At 48.7% G+C, this 17778-nt stretch overlaps 2 protein-coding genes across 2 annotated transcripts in view; one reads left to right on the top strand and one right to left on the bottom strand.

The window, feature by feature from the left end:
• The window catches only part of LOC129379987 (thyroglobulin-like), a 28528-nt gene extending 28005 nt beyond the window's left edge, over nucleotides 1-523 (top strand). Inside the window, 2 exon segments of the mRNA XM_055060943.1 lie at nucleotides 68-272; nucleotides 322-523. Coding sequence (XP_054916918.1) covers nucleotides 68-272; nucleotides 322-411 — 295 coding nt within the window. The 3' untranslated portion in view covers nucleotides 412-523.
• Nucleotides 524-1635: 1112 nt separating this feature from the next.
• LOC129351034 (semaphorin-4B-like) lies at nucleotides 1636-13942 on the bottom strand. The gene is made up of 14 exons (XM_055019804.1): nucleotides 13343-13942; nucleotides 10129-10289; nucleotides 9992-10054; nucleotides 9120-9218; nucleotides 8946-9036; nucleotides 7642-7763; nucleotides 7065-7190; nucleotides 6816-6997; nucleotides 6610-6745; nucleotides 5861-6044; nucleotides 5219-5334; nucleotides 4982-5145; nucleotides 3518-3585; nucleotides 1636-3444 (listed from the first exon to the last, which is right to left on the bottom strand). The coding sequence occupies exons 1-14, from the start codon at nucleotides 13422-13424 to the stop codon at nucleotides 2747-2749; spliced, it is 2292 nt and encodes a 763-aa protein (XP_054875779.1). The 5' UTR covers nucleotides 13425-13942; the 3' UTR covers nucleotides 1636-2746.
• Between the last annotated feature and the right edge of the window lie 3836 nt (nucleotides 13943-17778).

The raw sequence follows: 17778 nt of genomic DNA, 5'->3' as shown, positions 1-17778 counted from the left end.
GGGCAACGTCTGGATCGGGTCCGCCAGCAGCTCACAGACACTCTGACTCTTCCTGGTTCTGTTTCAGGAACCCTAACCCGTCCCGTGTGTGGGCGGAGTCAGTTCTGCCCCGCTGGCAGCCGGTCAGCGCTGAGGCTCCGCCCACCTACCTGGAGCTAAGCCCCGCCCTGCAGCATCAGCAGGGCCTGCGGCAGAACGCCTGCTCCTTCTGGAGGGAACTGGGATCCAGACTGACCAGTAAGACGGGTCGGTTCTGAGAGAATCTCTGCAGGGTTCAGGTCATTTCTTCTTCTGCTTCTAGCTTTCTGATCCTTCCTCCAGGTGACTTGGGCGGAGCCTGTCCAGATCCCAGAGCTGCCACTGGCTGCACCAACCAGCCAATCACAGACCAAAAAGGACGCCTACAACTGATGACATCATCAACATGGAAACCCTTACACCACATTTCCCATAATTCACTTTGATCAATGAGTTCCTGCTAATCATTTTGTTCCCAGTAATCAATAAAAGCATCTAAAACTGATTGGAGTTCAGTGATTGATTTATTTCCATAAACTCTGTTAAATTAAATATTTTTCCCTAGTTGGTATCCAGTAACCGAACATATAGGTTCCAAACCAACCAACTGAACCCAACCCAACCAACTGAACCAAACCCAACCAACTGAACCCAACTCAACCAAACCAACTGAACCCAGCCCAACCAACTGAACCAAACCCAACCAACTGAACCCAACCCAACCAAACCAACTGAACCAAACCCAACCAACTGAACCCAACCCAACCAAACCAACTGAACCAAACCCAACCAACTGAACCCAAACCAACTGAACCAAACCCAACCAACTGAACCCAACCCAACCAAACCAACTGAACCAAACCCAACCAACTGAACCCAACCCAACCAAACCAACTGAACCCAACCTAACCAACTGAACCCAACCAACTGAACCCAACCCAACCAAACCAAACCCAACCAACTGAACCCAACCCAACCAAACCAACTGAACCAAACCCAACCAACTGAACCCAACTCAACCAAACCAACTGAACCCAACCTAACCAACTGAACCCAACCAACTGAACCCAACCCAACAAACCAACTGAACCAAACCCAACCAACTGAACCCAACCCAACCAAACCAACTGAACCAAACCCAACCAACTGAACCCAACCCAACCCAACCCAACCAACTGAACCCAGCCTAACCAACTGAACCCAACCAACTGAACCCAACCAAACCAACTGAACCAAACCCAACCAACTGAACCCAACCCAACCCAACCCAACCAACTGAACCCAACCCAACTGAACCCGGCTGAGGAGGGACCTCCTCAAACCAACTGAACCCAGCCCAACCCAACCCAACCAACTGAACCCAACCCAACCAAAACAACTGAACCAAACCCAACCAACTGAACCCAACCAAACCAACTGAACCAAACCCAACCAACTGAACCCAACCCAACCCAACCAAACCAACTGAACCCAACCCAACCCAACCCAACCAACTGAACCCAACCCAACTGAACCCGGCTGAGGAGGGACCTCCTCAAACCAACTGAACCCAGCCCAACCAACCAAACCAAACTGAACCAATCGGTTATGAAGAATAGAAACAATCAGAACTATTAGCTTTTATTAATATGTCAGATCATAACTGATGAATGAATTTACAAACATACTTTAAGCCACCAGAGGGCGACACAGTCCTAGTCAAACAGAGAATAAAACCACAGAGGAGCAAAAACCAGCTGATGTCTGGAATATTCACAGTCATAAATTACATCTGAGTCTGAAAGAACAGGAGAAAATAAATAATTATGACAAATCATCCCTGAGAAACCTGCTGCACAGAAAACATAAAAATAAATGTCAAATATCAAAAGAAACTTTTCATGTTTAACAATGACCAGAATAAGAAGAAAAATGACAAACATTATAAAGTCAAACTGCTGCTTTTAAATATATAACTTTATGCATGTGACATATTCATGTAGAACATGAATTTTTCTGGAAAAGGTCAGAAAAAAAAGATTTATTATTTTAGAACATGTATTACCTTTAGAAATAAAACACTAAAAACGTTTTGTTTTTACTTTTTTCCCACTTTAGAAACTGAAAATAAAAATCAGCTTCCTGTTTAGGTTTGTATTGAATCAGTTGGTGGACCTAGCCCCGCCTCCGAGGCACAGCTCCACCCCCACTCTGCTCCTTCAGACTAGCCAGCAGAAATTAGCAAACAGCTGCTGAGCTCATTATAGGAGCTGCTGCTCAGAGCAAGGCTGGTAAAAATATTAAAGGGTTAATAGAGGAGCCATGTTGCAACGACTTCCTGGAGGCGGAGCTTCAGGAAAAGCAGGAGCCTCTTAAAGAGACAGAGGCCCAATTTTAAGATGATAAACCAGGAAGTCTCAATTTTTTGGACTCATCTTTGATATTTAGGTATATGATATTAACTGTTATATAGGTAACTGTCACTAGATTGTGCTGTAAAATGGTGCTACATGTCTGGACCTTTAAACCGAAACAATCTGACCGTCGAAGGATTTGTGGATCTGGACTTCACACTGAGTCATTGGGAACAGGATCTACTGGACCTACAGGTGAATGAAAATGGGTCAGAACTGCTGGGAAGTCCTTCATGACCAACCGATAGGGACCAAGCTGATTCTGGAGCCTCAGAACGGCCCAGACCCGCCACTGGGCTCCACGATGGGTCGGTCCGGACCCGTCCAGACCTCCGTCACGGGATGATGGTTTGGTCTAGACCCCCGTCCTCCAGGCTGCTCAGTGAGTGCATCGCCATGGATGTGTTTGTTCTGGTTCCATCGTCTGCGGACGGCAGGCGGTCGGACCCGGAGCCGGCGCTCCGCCGCCTCCAGAGGCGGACGGCGCCGAGCGCCAGGACCAGGATGCAGGCGGCCAGCAGCAGGGACACGACCACCAGCTCACTGTGGTAGCTCCTCTGGGTCGGTGCCTCCTCAGCCGGGTCCTTCATGGACCGGCTGTCCTTCCTGGAGGTCGGGACTATTGCCTGGTCGGAAATCGCATCACCTTTAGCCTGAGTCACGCGCTCCTCTGGGTCGGAATCGTTGGTGATGAGGGTTTCATGCTGTGGTTCGTCTGAAACCGGGATCACAGTCGGCTCCTCCGGGCTCAGGGTCGTCGGATCCCGGTTGACCTTCGACAGATGCCGAGGACCGGACGCTGGCCGGACGTCGTAGCTCGCCACGACCTCCATGACGTCGCCTTCCTTTGCCTGGCAGCGGTAGCTCCCGAAGGTCGCGGCGGAGGCCAGGAAGCGGAGGCTGCCGTCCGCTGCCTGGATGAAGAGCCGGTCCGGTAGAACCGCGCCGTCGGCGGAGCTCCAGCTCAGCACGGTGAGGTTAGACGGCTTCACACAATGAAGCGTCATGACTTCGTCCGGCTGGACGAAGACTTCTGCAGGAAAGAATGACGGACACCGGTGAAGGTTCCCCTAAGAGCAGAATCTGTTTGGTAATCTGGATGCTACCTTGGTGCTGCAGGATCTGCTCTGCCGGCAGACACTCGCTCCCTGAGATCCCCTCCAGGGCTTGAACTCTGAGAAACAAACACGGCCATGTTTTACTGCCTCCTGCAGCAGCTTTCACTTTTTACAGTCGGCTGGTCGACTGCTTCTGGCTTCAGGACTTTGTTAAATAAAGTCTTTTAGGATGAATTATTTTTGTTAGTTGCAGCAAAAGCTTTTATAAAAATTATTTAAAATGTAACAATACACCAAAATACTACAGGCTGTTTAAGTAAATTAAATATTGTTACACAGATGTTGTCATTTTGTTTACGTCGCAATGCATCCTGGGTGAATGAAATCCGCTAGGTCAGGGGTCCCCACGGCGGGTCCCTGAGGGACGGCGTCCTGCACGGTTCGGTCTGTCTCTGGGTCCAATGATGGCTCGTTAGAGAAGAACATTGACGTTCTGAACAGGTTGTTGGTTCCACCAAGGAGAGACTAGAGCACGCAGGATACCGGCCCTCAGGACCCACTTGGAAGCTAACAGCGTTAAAAGCTAATGGCATTAGCTGAAGCTGACAACGTTTAAAAGCTAACGGCGTTAGCTGAAGCTAACAGCGTTAAAGCTAATGGCATTAGCTGAAGCTGACAACGTTAAAAGCTAACGGCGTTAGCTGAAGCTAACAGCGTTAAAAGCTAATGGCATTAGCTGAAGCTGACAACGTTAAAAGCTAACGCCGTTAGCTGAAGCTGACAACGTTAAAAGCTAATGGCGTTAGCTGAAGCTAACAACGTTAACAGCTAACGCCGTTAGCTGAAGCTAACAACGTTAAAAGCTAACGGCGTTAGCTGAAGCTAACGGCGTTAGCTGAAGCTAACAACGTTAAAAGCTAACGGCGTTAGCTGAAGCTAACAACGTTAAAAGCTAACGGCGTTAGCTGAAGCTGACAACGTTAAAAGCTAACGGCATTAGCTGAAGCTAACACAGTAACCGATCTCTTCAGTTCGTTTCTCTCAGTCCAGAAGTTTCTTCACCTTCCAGGTTTTATTTGTTGCTCAGGTGAATAAATTATAACCTGATCAAAATGTCGTCACGTTTAGAATAAAGGCCATTTTGTGACAAAAACAAAATTTTGCCTGAAACATCTTTTTCAAAGAATAAGTTAGTAATTATTGATTGATTTGTGTTTATTCATGTATTTGTTTATTTTCAAACATGATTTTGGTCATTATTTTGAAAAGATGACGTTTTTCAGTAAATATGAATCAGTGAAAACTGCTTCAGGTTAAAAACTGACTTCATATTCAGGCCAACATATAATCTCACATATGAGAGGAAAGTTGTTTGTTCTGAACCTTTTTGATGAACATCAGTTCTGAACTTATTAATATTAACTGAAACATTCGGCTGTTTTCCTCCCACTCGGCCAGTTCCTCCAGTTTATTGATCGTTTCTGAGGTTCTGGGTGATTAAGATCCACTCACACGTCGTCATCGGCGCCGTCCAAACCCGTGCAGGTCTTGCGGGTCGGACTCCAGCCACACAGCGGATCCCTGGCCAGGATGCACTGCCAGCAGCTCCGGTAGCTCAGACACCGGGCCACCGGCACCGCCGTCACGCCCTCCGAGGTTCCCACATACACGAGTCCCTTCAGAACCAGAACCACAGCGTGAACCGGGTGAACCATGCGGGTGGAGCAGGTGTTGTGCTGTGAGATCTACCTTGGAGGAAGACAGGATCATGCTTTTGACCCGCTGAGGTTCCCTGAACACTTGGATCTCCTCGACGACTCGAAGGCCCTGATCCGAAGGAACCGCCTTGTGGAGGAACCCGGACTCTGGATGGAGAAGGAATGATTTTGATCAAGGTCCGGTTCAGAACCTCTGATGGCACCGCAGCACACAGAAACAGCTCAGATGATATTAAAGAGCTACAGCAATGCATTCTGGGTACAGAATAAACATCAGTTGCTGCTATGCAACGCATGGGGAGGAGCTCACTCATTCACTCACTCATTCACTCATTCATTCACTCATTCATTGGTTTGTACTTCCCACTTGCTCTGTAAAGTTTTTGACAAAAAACATGAGAGGAAACAGAACTGCTGCACAGACAAACTTCAAAATAAGAGCATGAATACAAACGTTGAAGTTAGACGCTTAAATCTATTCAAGTTTACAAAAACGACTCTGGAAAATGTAGCTTAGAGGAAGCTAAGTGTGCTAACCAATTTCAAGGTTAGCAAAAACACTGAATGCTAAAGAAAAGATTAGCCTAGCTACCAGCTGATTAGCAGGAATGTTCAGAGTCTTTTAGAAACTTAAGCCCAGTTCTTTTTTACCACTTAGAGTTCAGCGTCTCACCGGTGAGGAGAAGCAGGACGTCGTACTGTTGGCTGTTGGCCGCCATCGCCTTCATCACGACCAACCGACTGTATTTCTGCCCAGGAAAAACAAGAACTGGTGCAACTGGATTCACGTTGCTGCTGGTCAGGAAGTTCATCTTCACCTCAGAGAGCTGAGAGTCGGAGGAGTTTGAGAGGCCGCACTGTCAGGAGAACGAGAAGCAGCGATATGAGGCAGCGCCCAAAGAATGGATTCACAACTATCCCAATGTTCACTTATTACCATTCAGAATCAATTTAAATGTCCCAAAATCAATAAAAAGAATCATAAAATCCACCGTCTGCTGGCCTCCGACCCTTTAACGTCACCACGGTACCGGACCCGAGCATGAGTAGAAAGACCAAAACAAACCTCAGAAATGAAAGAGTAGTTCCTTCATTTGAGGCAAACATTTGGACTCAGTTGGTTTTTTTCTAAGTCAAGTCGGACATGAGCTTCACTGCGAGCAACGTTCACAAAATGAAGAACTGCAGGGAGACCGCTGAACTTTGACCTGTTTCATCCGGAAATGTCCACATTTCTGGCTAAACGACTACAAAGCCTGAAGGAGACTGAAGACTCCTGCAGTGAAGTGCAGCGTCTGACAGGTGGCAGCTCAACGTTAGTTTGTGTTTTTATTGACCTGCAGATTGAACTCAGACAGGATGGAAGCAAGCGAAGCCCAGATTGACCTCCATCTGCTGAACCTGCTATCAGGATGTTCTCACCTGTCCCAGGTATTTTCGTCCCACTGGGTGTTTCAGTCGATACGTTTCCTTCTCCAGGGTCTTAAAGGTTCCAGCAAACACGTCTCGGATGTCCTTCAGCTTAAAGGTGCAAACCGCAGACTCAGGCCGCCTGGACCTGAAAGCCAGGTTCTGGTGTTAGCCGGGTCAGTAAAAGCACCGCCATCAGGAATGAGACGGAGCCTCACCACTGGGAGGTGAAGACACCATAGAACAGTGTTTCTGAGGCGTCGGCGCCCTCTGGTGGCTGCAGGGTGAACATGTCCTCCAGGATGTTGAAGGGAGGCTGTTGTGGCGGCTGGCAGAGCAGAGCAGACTTGGCAAAGGACGTCCACTTCTTCTGCAGAATCCTCTGTCCTCCAACGTCGTCCTGTGAAACCGGCAGAGCGTTATTATGTGTGGTCCGCCGTCGGGTCGCTGCTCTGCGCCTCCAGAACCTTGCAGACTTGAGCCACTCTGGGAATCTGAAGCTCGTCGACGAAGCTGAACTCCTTCCCGATTTCAGAAAAGAAGAAGTAGAGTTTCTGTCCTGCCGGGTCCAACGACGCGCTCACAAATCTTGGCTCTGAAAATGCAGGAAGTGTTGACTGAAGATGAAACTCAGATGCTCATCAGCCAGATGTGAAACTTCAGCAACGTTAAAGGGTTTACTCAAACCTCTGCTGTTGGCCAGTCTGTGCACAGGATGTGTCAAAATGAGAGCAACATTTTTCAGAAACATTTACGACACAAAGAGGAACCGAGTCACTCCGGCTGAAATGAGGAACTATGATCTCACATTAAACCCACTTTTGTGAGGTTTTACAGAAATTAGGTCATGTGGCACAGATTTCTGAATGACCAAATATGACAGTTTCTAATGTTTACGCTAAATTATAATACTTTCTAAGATGACTGAGTAAATCTGCTAACAGGGGCTGAGAGGACAGATTTCTGAATCGGACTCTTTCTGTGAGCTTGTCTGCCAGGATCCGGGACAGAAACAGAGAAACTCCAGAGGTTTCATCCACTCACCTCAAGTAAACTGATGGAGGAGTCCAGGCTGATGTCTGGGCGGCCATCTTTGCTGAGGAATCGTGAAATTTGTGGTTTGCTTCCCCTGAAGTCGGTGGTTGTGGCAGCAAAGAGTTCCTGGTCTGGAAGACAAAAGAAACTCTGAACACTGAGGCATGGACCCCTGCTGACTGAGGCCTGCTCTGGTTTATGAGGAGACATGGAGCAGGAAGGGCCTCGGGGCCCCTGGACGCCGGGGCCCTTTACTACTTCACTTTACTTTTTGTAACTCATAGATAGGATTTCTAGGCACAGGGTTAGGGCCAGTCAGGATCAGTGGATTTCATCTCTTGCCTTTTGCTGAAGTCATGCATCTTTTTGGCTTTCTGTGGCCAAGACCTGCAGATCCCGAGAGACCGATCCAGAGAGACCGATCCAGAGAGACCGATCCAGAGAGACCGATCCAGAGAGACCGATCCAGAGAGACCGATCCAGAGAGACTGATTAGCTCCACAAAGTCGGAGACAAAAGGCTGACTTGTCTTCTCCAGCTTGGAGGGAAGTTCCTTCCTCAATAGAAGACTTCAAGTGTTTGGGATCTTGTTCACAGATTTCTCGGTCATAACATTTGGATCATGATTAAAAGAAGGAAATCTTGGGTACAATAAATAAGTTTCCTCTTCACTCTGGGCTCTTCTTCAGAGAAAGGGTGAGGAGCTCAGACATTCGGGGTCTGGAGTAGAGCTCCTGCTCCTTCACATCGAGAGGAATCAGCTCAGGTGACTCTGGCGTCTTTCTGGATGCCTGGTGAAGGAGACGTTTCCCTCCAGGAGGAAACCAAGGGGATGAGTCAGGACACCTGAAGGACGATGCGTCTCTGCTGGTCTAGGAACGCCTGGGTCCTGAGGAGGGCTGGATAAGCAGATGATGATGGTGAGTTTAATTAGTCCATTCTTCGGTGGTTTCCTACGAAGAGAAGCTACAGCATTCCATAACAGCAGGTGAAGGGAAAGTTATCAAGCTCATCAAAAACTTGAAGAGCTTCAAGAAGGTCCAGTAACTCCAGAACCGTCAGGTCAAGAGGGGATCGGGGCCACAGCGCTTGTTTACTGGTCTCACTGGACGTCTTCCAGGGAGACCAGAGTCCAACAGAGGACTGTCTTGGTCCAGTCCGTGTGTGGCAAAGCTTCTTCCTGACTCTTCTTAAGTTTTCATAGACTTTAGATAGAAACTGCACTCAACATGTTCTGCTGATAATATCCATAAAACATCTGTGTAAGCTGCCCTGTCTGCAGATCTTTATGTTAATATAAAACTCAAACGAACCAATGACGACCGTAGAGCTGCGTTCAAACGGACTGAACGGACAGCGCCCTCTAGCTTCGTCCTGCTGGACCACCAACAGTCTCTCCAGGTCCTGCAGGAGACAAACAGAAGCCGTGACCTTCTCTGGTCTCGTGACTGCTTCCACCCGGCCTTTCCAAAGAGACCAGGACTCACGATGAAGGCTTGCTGAGGGTTGTAGGCGTTGCTGCCGCAGACGTACAGGTGGGTGGAGTTCATTCTCTGAACAACATGGACAAAGTTTTGACAGTCGACCTGCAGGCAGAAAGGAAACAACACAGATGAACGTGGAGCAGATGTTACTTTGAACAGCTGAAGGAAAGTGTTTGGCTGATGGACCAAACTCTTAAAACCTCCAGATGGTCTCTGCTCAATGTGAGCCGATGAGGATCTGGGGGAAGGTTTCGATCCCCGGTTCTGGATCGTCTGTTTGGTTTTCATGTTGAATGACTGAAAAGACTTTCTGAGGCTTTGAGGCTGGAGGTACTCCAAGTGTTGAAGGGCAAAGGAGGAGATTTGAAACTCCTCTTGTAGGTTTTGAATCATCTTTGGTTAGTGAAGTGCTGGAGTATTTTTCACCCTGAACAACCACAGACCATCAGTTCATGACAAACGGACAGTTTCTCACACCTTGTGAACTTCTCTTTATGAAGAAATGTATCATTTCTATCTGTGAAAAATATCTTAAAAATACACTGAGTTCCAGCTGTAATATGGAGTTCCACAGGGTTGTGTGTTTGGCCCAGTTCTCATCTACTACGCAGACGAAGCTCGGCTGCAGATCGGACCAGTTAAATCATGGTTTAGTAAAACTCAGAGTGCTTCCTTTAACTCTCAAATAAAACCCGAATCTAGGACTTTTCCACCCCTCATTCTGGAGAACCAACCCAACCGACCAGCTCCTGATCCATTCTTGCATTTCTCTGTTTTTCATGTTGCAGTTAAAACATTGTAATAAGATCATTTCAGGGTTTTCTCTGCCATCAGATGGGTTCTGGGTGGAATCGGACCAATCGGATCCCCGTTACCTCCGGATCCTGCCCTTTGTACGCGCAGTCTCCTCTGTCTCTGTCGGACGGACTCCATGTCACCTGAACACAACAAACACCAGAGTGAGAAAGCAGGAAGAGCCGGACGCCTTCACCTGGACGATCCGGGAGCTCACCTTGCTCCTCAGGCTGATGACATCACTCCGGCTGACATCCAATAAGAGGATGGCATTTCGAGCTCCAACGTAAAGGGTGGAGCTGTCGTTGCTAAGCAACAGTGTGGTGGTGTTGCTGACGTCTGTGAGGCTGAAGTGAAGCAAAGGTCTTTCTGGTGAGTCTGAGAAGAAACAACACGACCGGGTGGTCTGATGAGCCAACGGTTCTTCAGAACCTGCAGCCGGCGCCGCTAGTTAAACAGCTAGCTGCGCTAATCATCCCAAAGCGCAGCTAGCTGCGGTAATCATCCCAAAGCGCAGCTAGCTGCGCTAATCATCCTAATCATCCCAAAGCGCAGCTAGCTGCGCTAATCATCCCAAAGCGCAGCTAGCTGCGCTAAACATCCCAAAGCGCAGCTAGCTGCGCTAATCATCCCAAAGCGCAGCTAGCTGCGCTAATCATCCTAATCATCCCAAAGCGCAGCTAGCTGCGCTAATCATCCCAAAGCGCAGCTAGCTGCGCTAATCATCCTAATCATCCCAAAGCGCAGCTAGCTGCGCTAATCATCCCAAAGCGCAGCTAGCTGCGCTAAACATCCCAAAGCGCAGCTAGCTGCGCTAATCATCCCAAAGCGCAGCTAGCTGCGCTAATCATCCCAAAGCGCAGCTAGCTGCGCTAATCATCCCAAAGCGCAGCTAGCTGCGCTAATCCATGGTGCTTAGTGCACGCTAATCCGAAAGCACTAAGGTCAGCCATATTGATAGCCACCATGTCGATGACACAACATGCAATACAGTGTGGCATAGCGCCCTCTACAGGTTCCAATTTGTCATTGCACTTGTAGGTTTTTTGCTTCAGGAACTGATTCTTTGGTTCATTTCTGTTTAGTGCCACTAACTGCTGCTGATTCAGTAGAACAGCAGGAGGTTTTTACTGTTTGCTGCAATGCATTCTGGGTACTGAATAAACACATCACAGGTGGAGAACCTGAGGAGTTTTGAGATTTAAACAAATGACTTTAACAATGAGGCTGTTTCATATGAAAATAACTTTTATATGTTGCTAAGCTTTTTAACTGAAGATCGACCGGAAACCAGATCAAATCTGAAACGAGTTTGTCTCATCAGACGTTTAGTGGAAACTTTTAGTGGGCGTTGAGACGAAGTGGTAAAGATCGGATCTGAAAACCATCGCTGACCTCCGGTCTGTTCCACTGACGTCTGAGACTCAGACGTGGATTAAAGGTGATCTAAAAACAGGCCAAGAGAAGAAACGTCGGTTCGTCTGTCAGCTGACTCCTTCAGCGGCAGCTTCCTGTTTCTGGGGTTCTGCTCAGACAGGATGTGGGTCAAAGTGCAGAGACGCGCTGCTTCGTCTGAGCGCCTTTAAATAATCTGGAAATTTTATCTCACAGGAAACAAAACGGCTCTAAGTAATACCATAAAAATCAAAGACAGTAAAAAACAAATATTGATAAAAGTCTGAAGTTTACGGAGGAACCGTGAACGTCTCAGACCTGGACCCGTCTCAGACCTGGACCCGTCTCAGGTCTGGACCCGTCTCAGGTCTGGACCCGTCTCTGGCCTGGACCCGTCTCAGACCTGGACCCGTCTCAGGCCTGGACCCGTCTCTGGTCTGGACCCGTCTCTGGTCTGGACCCGTCTCAGACCTGGACCCGTCTCAGACCTGGACCCGTCTCTGGTCTGGACCCGTCTCTGGTCTGGACCCGTCTCAGACCTGGACCCGTCTCAGGTCTGGACCCGTCTCAGGTCTGGACCCGTCTCTGGTCTGGACCCGTCTCAGACCTGGACCCGTCTCAGGTCTGGACCCGTCTCAGACCTGGACCCGTCTCAGACCTGGACCCGTCTCTGGTCTGGACCCGTCTCAGACCTGGACCCGTCTCTGGTCTGGACCCGTCTCTGGTCTGGACCCGTCTCAGACCTGGACCCGTCTCAGACCTGGACCCGTCTCAGGTCTGGACCCGTCTGTGACGGTGCGGTTCTGGTTCTGCTGGATGTTTTCCTTAAAAACAGAGTCAGCAGTTCTCCTCCCTGAGGAACGCCTGGTCAGAGGTAAAGGAAGTTGATGTCATCAACAATGTTGCACCATAATAATTGATCTTAGTTGATCATTTTAATAAATTAGTGGTTTCAGTTTGATAAGGATTTAATCTAGAAATCAATAATCTAACTGGTCTGCAAAGCTTTTTTGTTCCCTAATATTTGATAAGCTGCTTGTCTGATAAACGTATTGAATTTAAAGTCGTGATTAAACACAGTAAGTTTTAAAATGAGTTGAAAAGCTTTCGGGTTTCATTTCCAGCCGTCTGAACCGGTTTGGTTCTGAATCTTTATCAGAGCATCAGGAATCATTAGCTCATCATAATAATGAGCTAATGAACATATATTTAAATATAAATGTTCAAATATCTTGAGCAGCTGTGGTCATTTTGGTTGCTGTAGCGACTGCAGATGTTTTTCGTGCAGACTTGCCTCCTTTAAAACCAGTTTGATGAACCACATCCTGGTTGTTGGTCGTTTCAAGGAGCCAGACACGCTGAGCGCGGCGGCCATTTTGATGACTCGGTTCTGGTTTGTCTTCAAACCTTTCCAGTATCGGACCCTGAAGTGTTTCCGTGCGTTGCTTCTGGATCCGGCAGATTCCTCGTTTAAACCGTGAAAACAAACCGACGGCGGCGCGCTTCTCCTTCTCTGAACTTCCTGTCTCATCAGCAGAGGCGGTTCTGGTTCTGCTGGATGTTTTCCAGTGGAGAGGAAGTGATTCCTGTCCACTGTCGCCACATGCTTGGTCAGGAGAGGAGAACCAGAAGCGCTGCTGACTGGATTGTTCTGGACTGAATAACCTGTTGTGCTGATTAAATGAACTTGAATTGATTAAAATGTGACTTCAATTCAAATGAATGTAAAATGTTTGCATGTTTTGGCTTCAGCATGGTGAGAACGCCTTCATTCCTCTGGGAAATGACCGCAGAGCTGGACCATGAAACGGGGCGTAGCAGCACCATTATTCACCCTGGACCCAATCCTGGAAAATAACTTCTGTCATTTTTCTGATCAGATGTTCTCTGACCCAAACGGCGGAACCATCAGAACTGATTCTGATTCTGCAGGAAAATGTCAGAGGAAGAGAAACACTGACATTCCTTCATCCTCTGGTCTAAAGCAGCAACCTGCCGATCAGAGCCCATCAATAATCATTCAGTTGGCGACTTACTGAGCAGGAAGGAGATCCGAGGAGGAAGAGCGTGTGTGGAGCCCAGCAGGCTGAGGAAGAGGAGGGCGAGCGAAGAGGCCATGCTGCAGGTCGGGTCGGGTCCGGCGCGCAGAGCAGCAGCGCTCAGAGTGACGATCAGAACGGCCGCAACTTCCTCCCCTCAGTCTGAGGTCAGAGGCGACGAGGAGGAGGAGGAGGAAGAGGCTCCAGGATGTGATGAAATGCAGCAGATAACGCGCCGCCGATGCTTTCAGGAACTTTAAACACGCCTCTCTGAAAACCACTTAGAGAAAGGAGGAGGAAGTTCTGGTCCGGGTCCAAACTCCTCCTCAGATTTACACACAACTTAGAGACGAAGCAGCAGAAAGGAGGCGGAGTTTCATCTTCTGCAGAAAATCAGGAAACAATCAGAGGGAGATTGAGGAAACCGCTGCAGCCAGAAGGAGAAGATGTGGATCTCCTGCTGAGGACGGATGGAGGGATGGAGGGATGGAGGGATGATGGAGGGATGGAGGGATGATGGAGGGATGATGGAGGGATGGAGGGATGATGGAGGGATGATGGAGGGATGGAGGGATGATGGAGGGATGATGGAGGGATGGAGGGATGATGGAGGAATGATGGAGGGATGATGGAGGGATGATGGAGGGATGGAGGGATGATGGAGGAATGATGGAGGAATGATGGAGGGATGGAGGGATGATGGAGGGATGATGGAGGGATGGAGGGATGATGGAGGGATGATGGAGGAATGATGGAGGAATGATGGAGGGATGATGGAGGGATGATGGAGGAATGATGGAGGAATGATGGAGGAATGATGGAGGGATGATGGAAGGATGATGGAGGAATGATGGAGGAATGATGGAGGAATGATGGAGGAATGATGGAGGGATGATGGAGGGATGATGGAGGAATGATGGAGGGATGATGGAGGGATGGAGGGATGATGGAGGAATGATGGAGGGATGATGGAGGAATGATGGAGGGAAGATGGAGTGATGGAGGGATGATGGAGGGATGATGGAGGGATGATGGAGGAATGATGGAGGGATGGAGGGATGATGGAGGGATGATGGAGGGATGATGGAGGAATGATGGAGGGATGATGGAGGGATGATGGAGGGATGATGGAGGAATGATGGAGGAATGATGGAGGGATGATGGAGGGATGGAGGGATGATGGAGGAATGATGGAGGGATGATGGAGGGATGGAGGGATGATGGAGGAATGATGGAGGGATGATGGAGGGATGATGGAGGAATGATGGAGGAATGATGGAGGGATGATGGAAGGATGATGGAGGGATGATGGAGGGATGATGGAGGAATGATGGAGGGATGGAGGGATGGAGGGATGATGGAAGGATGATGGAGGGATGATGGAGGGATGATGGAGGAATGATGGAGGAATGATGGAGGGATGATGGAAGGATGATGGAGGGATGATGGAGGGATGATGGAGGGATGATGGAGGGATGATGGAGGGATGGAGGGATGATGGAGGAATGATGGAGGGATGATGGAGGGATGATGGAGGAATGATGGAGGGATGATGGAGGGATGATGGAGGGATGATGGAGGAATGATGGAGGAATGATGGAGGGATGATGGAGGGATGGAGGGATGATGGAGGAATGATGGAGGGATGATGGAGGGATGGAGGGATGATGGAGGAATGATGGAGGGATGATGGAGTGATGGAGGGATGATGGAGGGATGATGGAGGAATGATGGAGGGATGATGGAGGGATGATGGAGGAATGATGGAGGGATGATGGAAGGATGATGGAGGAATGATGGAGGGATGATGGAGGGATGATGGAGGAATGATGGAGGGATGATGGAAGGATGATGGAAGGATGATGGAGGAATGATGGAGGGATGATGGAGGAATGATGGAGGGATGATGGAGTGATGGAGGGATGATGGAGGGATGATGGAGGAATGATGGAGGGATGATGGAGGGATGATGGAGGAATGATGGAGGGATGATGGAAGGATGATGGAGGAATGATGGAGGGATGATGGAGGGATGATGGAGGAATGATGGAGGGATGATGGAAGGATGATGGAGGAATGATGGAGGAATGATGGAGGGATGATGGAAGGATGATGGAGGGATGATGGAGGAATGATGGAGGAATGATGGAGGGATGATGGAGGGATGATGGAAGGATGATGGAGGGATGATGGAGGGATGATGGAGGAATGATGGAGGAATGATGGAGGGATGATGGAGGGATGATGGAGGAATGATGGAGGGATGATGGAAGGATGATGGAGGGATGATGGAGGGATGATGGAGGAATGATGGAGGGATGATGGAGGGATGGAGGGATGATGGAGGATGATGGAGGAATGATGGAGGGATGATGGAGGGATGATGGAGGGATGATGGAGGAATGATGGAGGGATGATGGAGGGATGGAGGGATGATGGAGGAATGATGGAGGGATGATGGAGGGATGGAGGGATGATGGAGGAATGATGGAGGGATGATGGAGTGATGGAGGGATGATGGAGGAATGATGGAGGGATGATGGAGGAATGATGGAGGGATGATGGAGGGATGATGGAGGGATGATGGAGGAATGATGGAGGGATGATGGAGGGATGGAGGGATGATGGAGGAATGATGGAGGGATGATGGAGGGATGGAGGGATGATGGAGGAATGATGGAGGGATGATGGAGGGATGATGGAGGAATGATGGAGGGATGATGGAGGGATGATGGAGGAATGATGGAGGAATGATGGAGGGATGATGGAGGGATGGAGGGATGATGGAGGGATGATGGAGGAATGATGGAGGGATGATGGAGGGATGATGGAGGGATGATGGAGGAATGATGGAGGGATGATGGAAGGATGATGGAGGAATGATGGAGGGATGATGGAGGGATGATGGAGGAATGATGGAGGAATGATGGAGGGATGATGGAGGGATGATGGAGGAATGATGGAGGGATGATGGAGGAATGATGGAGGAATGATGGAGGGATGATGGAGGGATGATGGAGGAATGATGGAGGAATGATGGAGGGATGATGGAGGGATGATGGAGGAATGATGGAGGAATGATGGAGGGATGATGGAGGGATGATGGAGGAATGATGGAGGAATGATGGAGGAATGATGGAGGGATGATGGAGTGATGGAGGGATGATGGAGGGATGATGGAGGGATGATGGAGGAATGATGGAGGAATGATGGAGGGATGATGGAGGGATGATGGAGGAATGATGGAGGAATGATGGAGGGATGATGGAGGGATGATGGAGGAATGATGGAGGGATGATGGAGGAATGATGGAGGGATGATGGAGTGATGGAGGGATGATGGAGGGATGATGGAGGAATGATGGAGGGATGATGGAGGGATGATGGAGTGATGGAGGGATGATGGAGGGATGATGGAGGAATGATGGAGGAATGATGGAGGGATGATGGAGGAATGATGGAGGAATGATGGAGGGATGATGGAGGGATGATGGAGGGATGATGGAGTGATGGAGGGATGATGGAGGGATGATGGAGGAATGATGGAGGGATGATGGAGGAATGATGGAGGGATGATGGAGGGATGATGGAGGGATGATGGAGGAATGATGGAGGGATGATGGAGGGATGATGGAGGAATGATGGAGGGATGATGGAGGGATGATGGAGGAATGATGGAGGGATGATGGAGGGATGATGGAGGAATGATGGAGGGATGATGGAGGAATGATGGAGGAATGATGGAGGGATGATGGAGGGATGATGGAGGAATGATGGAGGGATGATGGAGGGATGATGGAGGAATGATGGAGGGATGATGGAGGGATGATGGAGTGATGGAGGGATGATGGAGGGATGATGGAGGAATGATGGAGGAATGATGGAGGAATGATGGAGGGATGATGGAGGGATGATGGAGGGATGATGGAGGAATGATGGAGGAATGATGGAGGGATGATGGAGGGATGATGGAGGGATGATGGAGTGATGGAGGGATGATGGAGGGATGATGGAGGAATGATGGAGGGAAAACATCTTCCTGTATATCAGATGAATTTTCTGTTTCTCCTTCATTTGCTGCTCAGTTTAAATGCTTTAAATTTCTGGAAACAGAAACAAATTTTCCTTCAGCTGAAAAAATGGAATTAAATATTCCAGATGTTTTTAACACAAAGAAATCCAGGTTCTGCTCTACTAAGCTAAAATCTCTGAATTTTGTATTTTCTGTAAAATTTCTGAATCACAGCAACAGATTGAAAGCTTCGGTGTGAGCGGAGCAACAACACCGTCAGCCGAGTTTGACCACGAAAAGACGGCGAAACAAAAAAGAAGAAACAGCAGGAAGATTTTTACTGCTGAGCAAGAAAAGGAAGGACGGATCACCAAAATGATTTTACTGTTGCAGACAGAAACAAACGCAGCAGAGCAGCGTCT

This window comes from Poeciliopsis prolifica, unplaced genomic scaffold, assembly GCF_027474105.1.
Source record: "Poeciliopsis prolifica strain line A6 unplaced genomic scaffold, Auburn_PproV2 SCAFFOLD063, whole genome shotgun sequence".
NCBI classification, from domain to species: domain Eukaryota; kingdom Metazoa; phylum Chordata; class Actinopteri; order Cyprinodontiformes; family Poeciliidae; genus Poeciliopsis; species Poeciliopsis prolifica.
Note: the sequence above shows the minus strand (reverse complement) of the source record. Positions and strands in the feature narration are given on the sequence as shown.

What these genes read in the sequence shown, in the direction of transcription:
- LOC129351034 (XM_055019804.1), bottom strand. Translation starts at nt 13,424, where the DNA reads ATGGCCTCTTCGCTCGCCCTCCTCTTCCTCAGCCTGCTGGGCTCCACA. An exon ending in GACGAAAATACCTGGGACAG is followed by an intron (nt 6,045 to 6,609) that starts GTGAGAACATCC and finishes TTCTCCTGACAG; the next exon opens with TGCGGCCTCTCAAACTCCTC. An exon ending in TGATCCTGTCTTCCTCCAAG is followed by an intron (nt 5,146 to 5,218) that starts GTAGATCTCACA and finishes CTGGTTCTGAAG; the next exon opens with GGACTCGTGTATGTGGGAAC.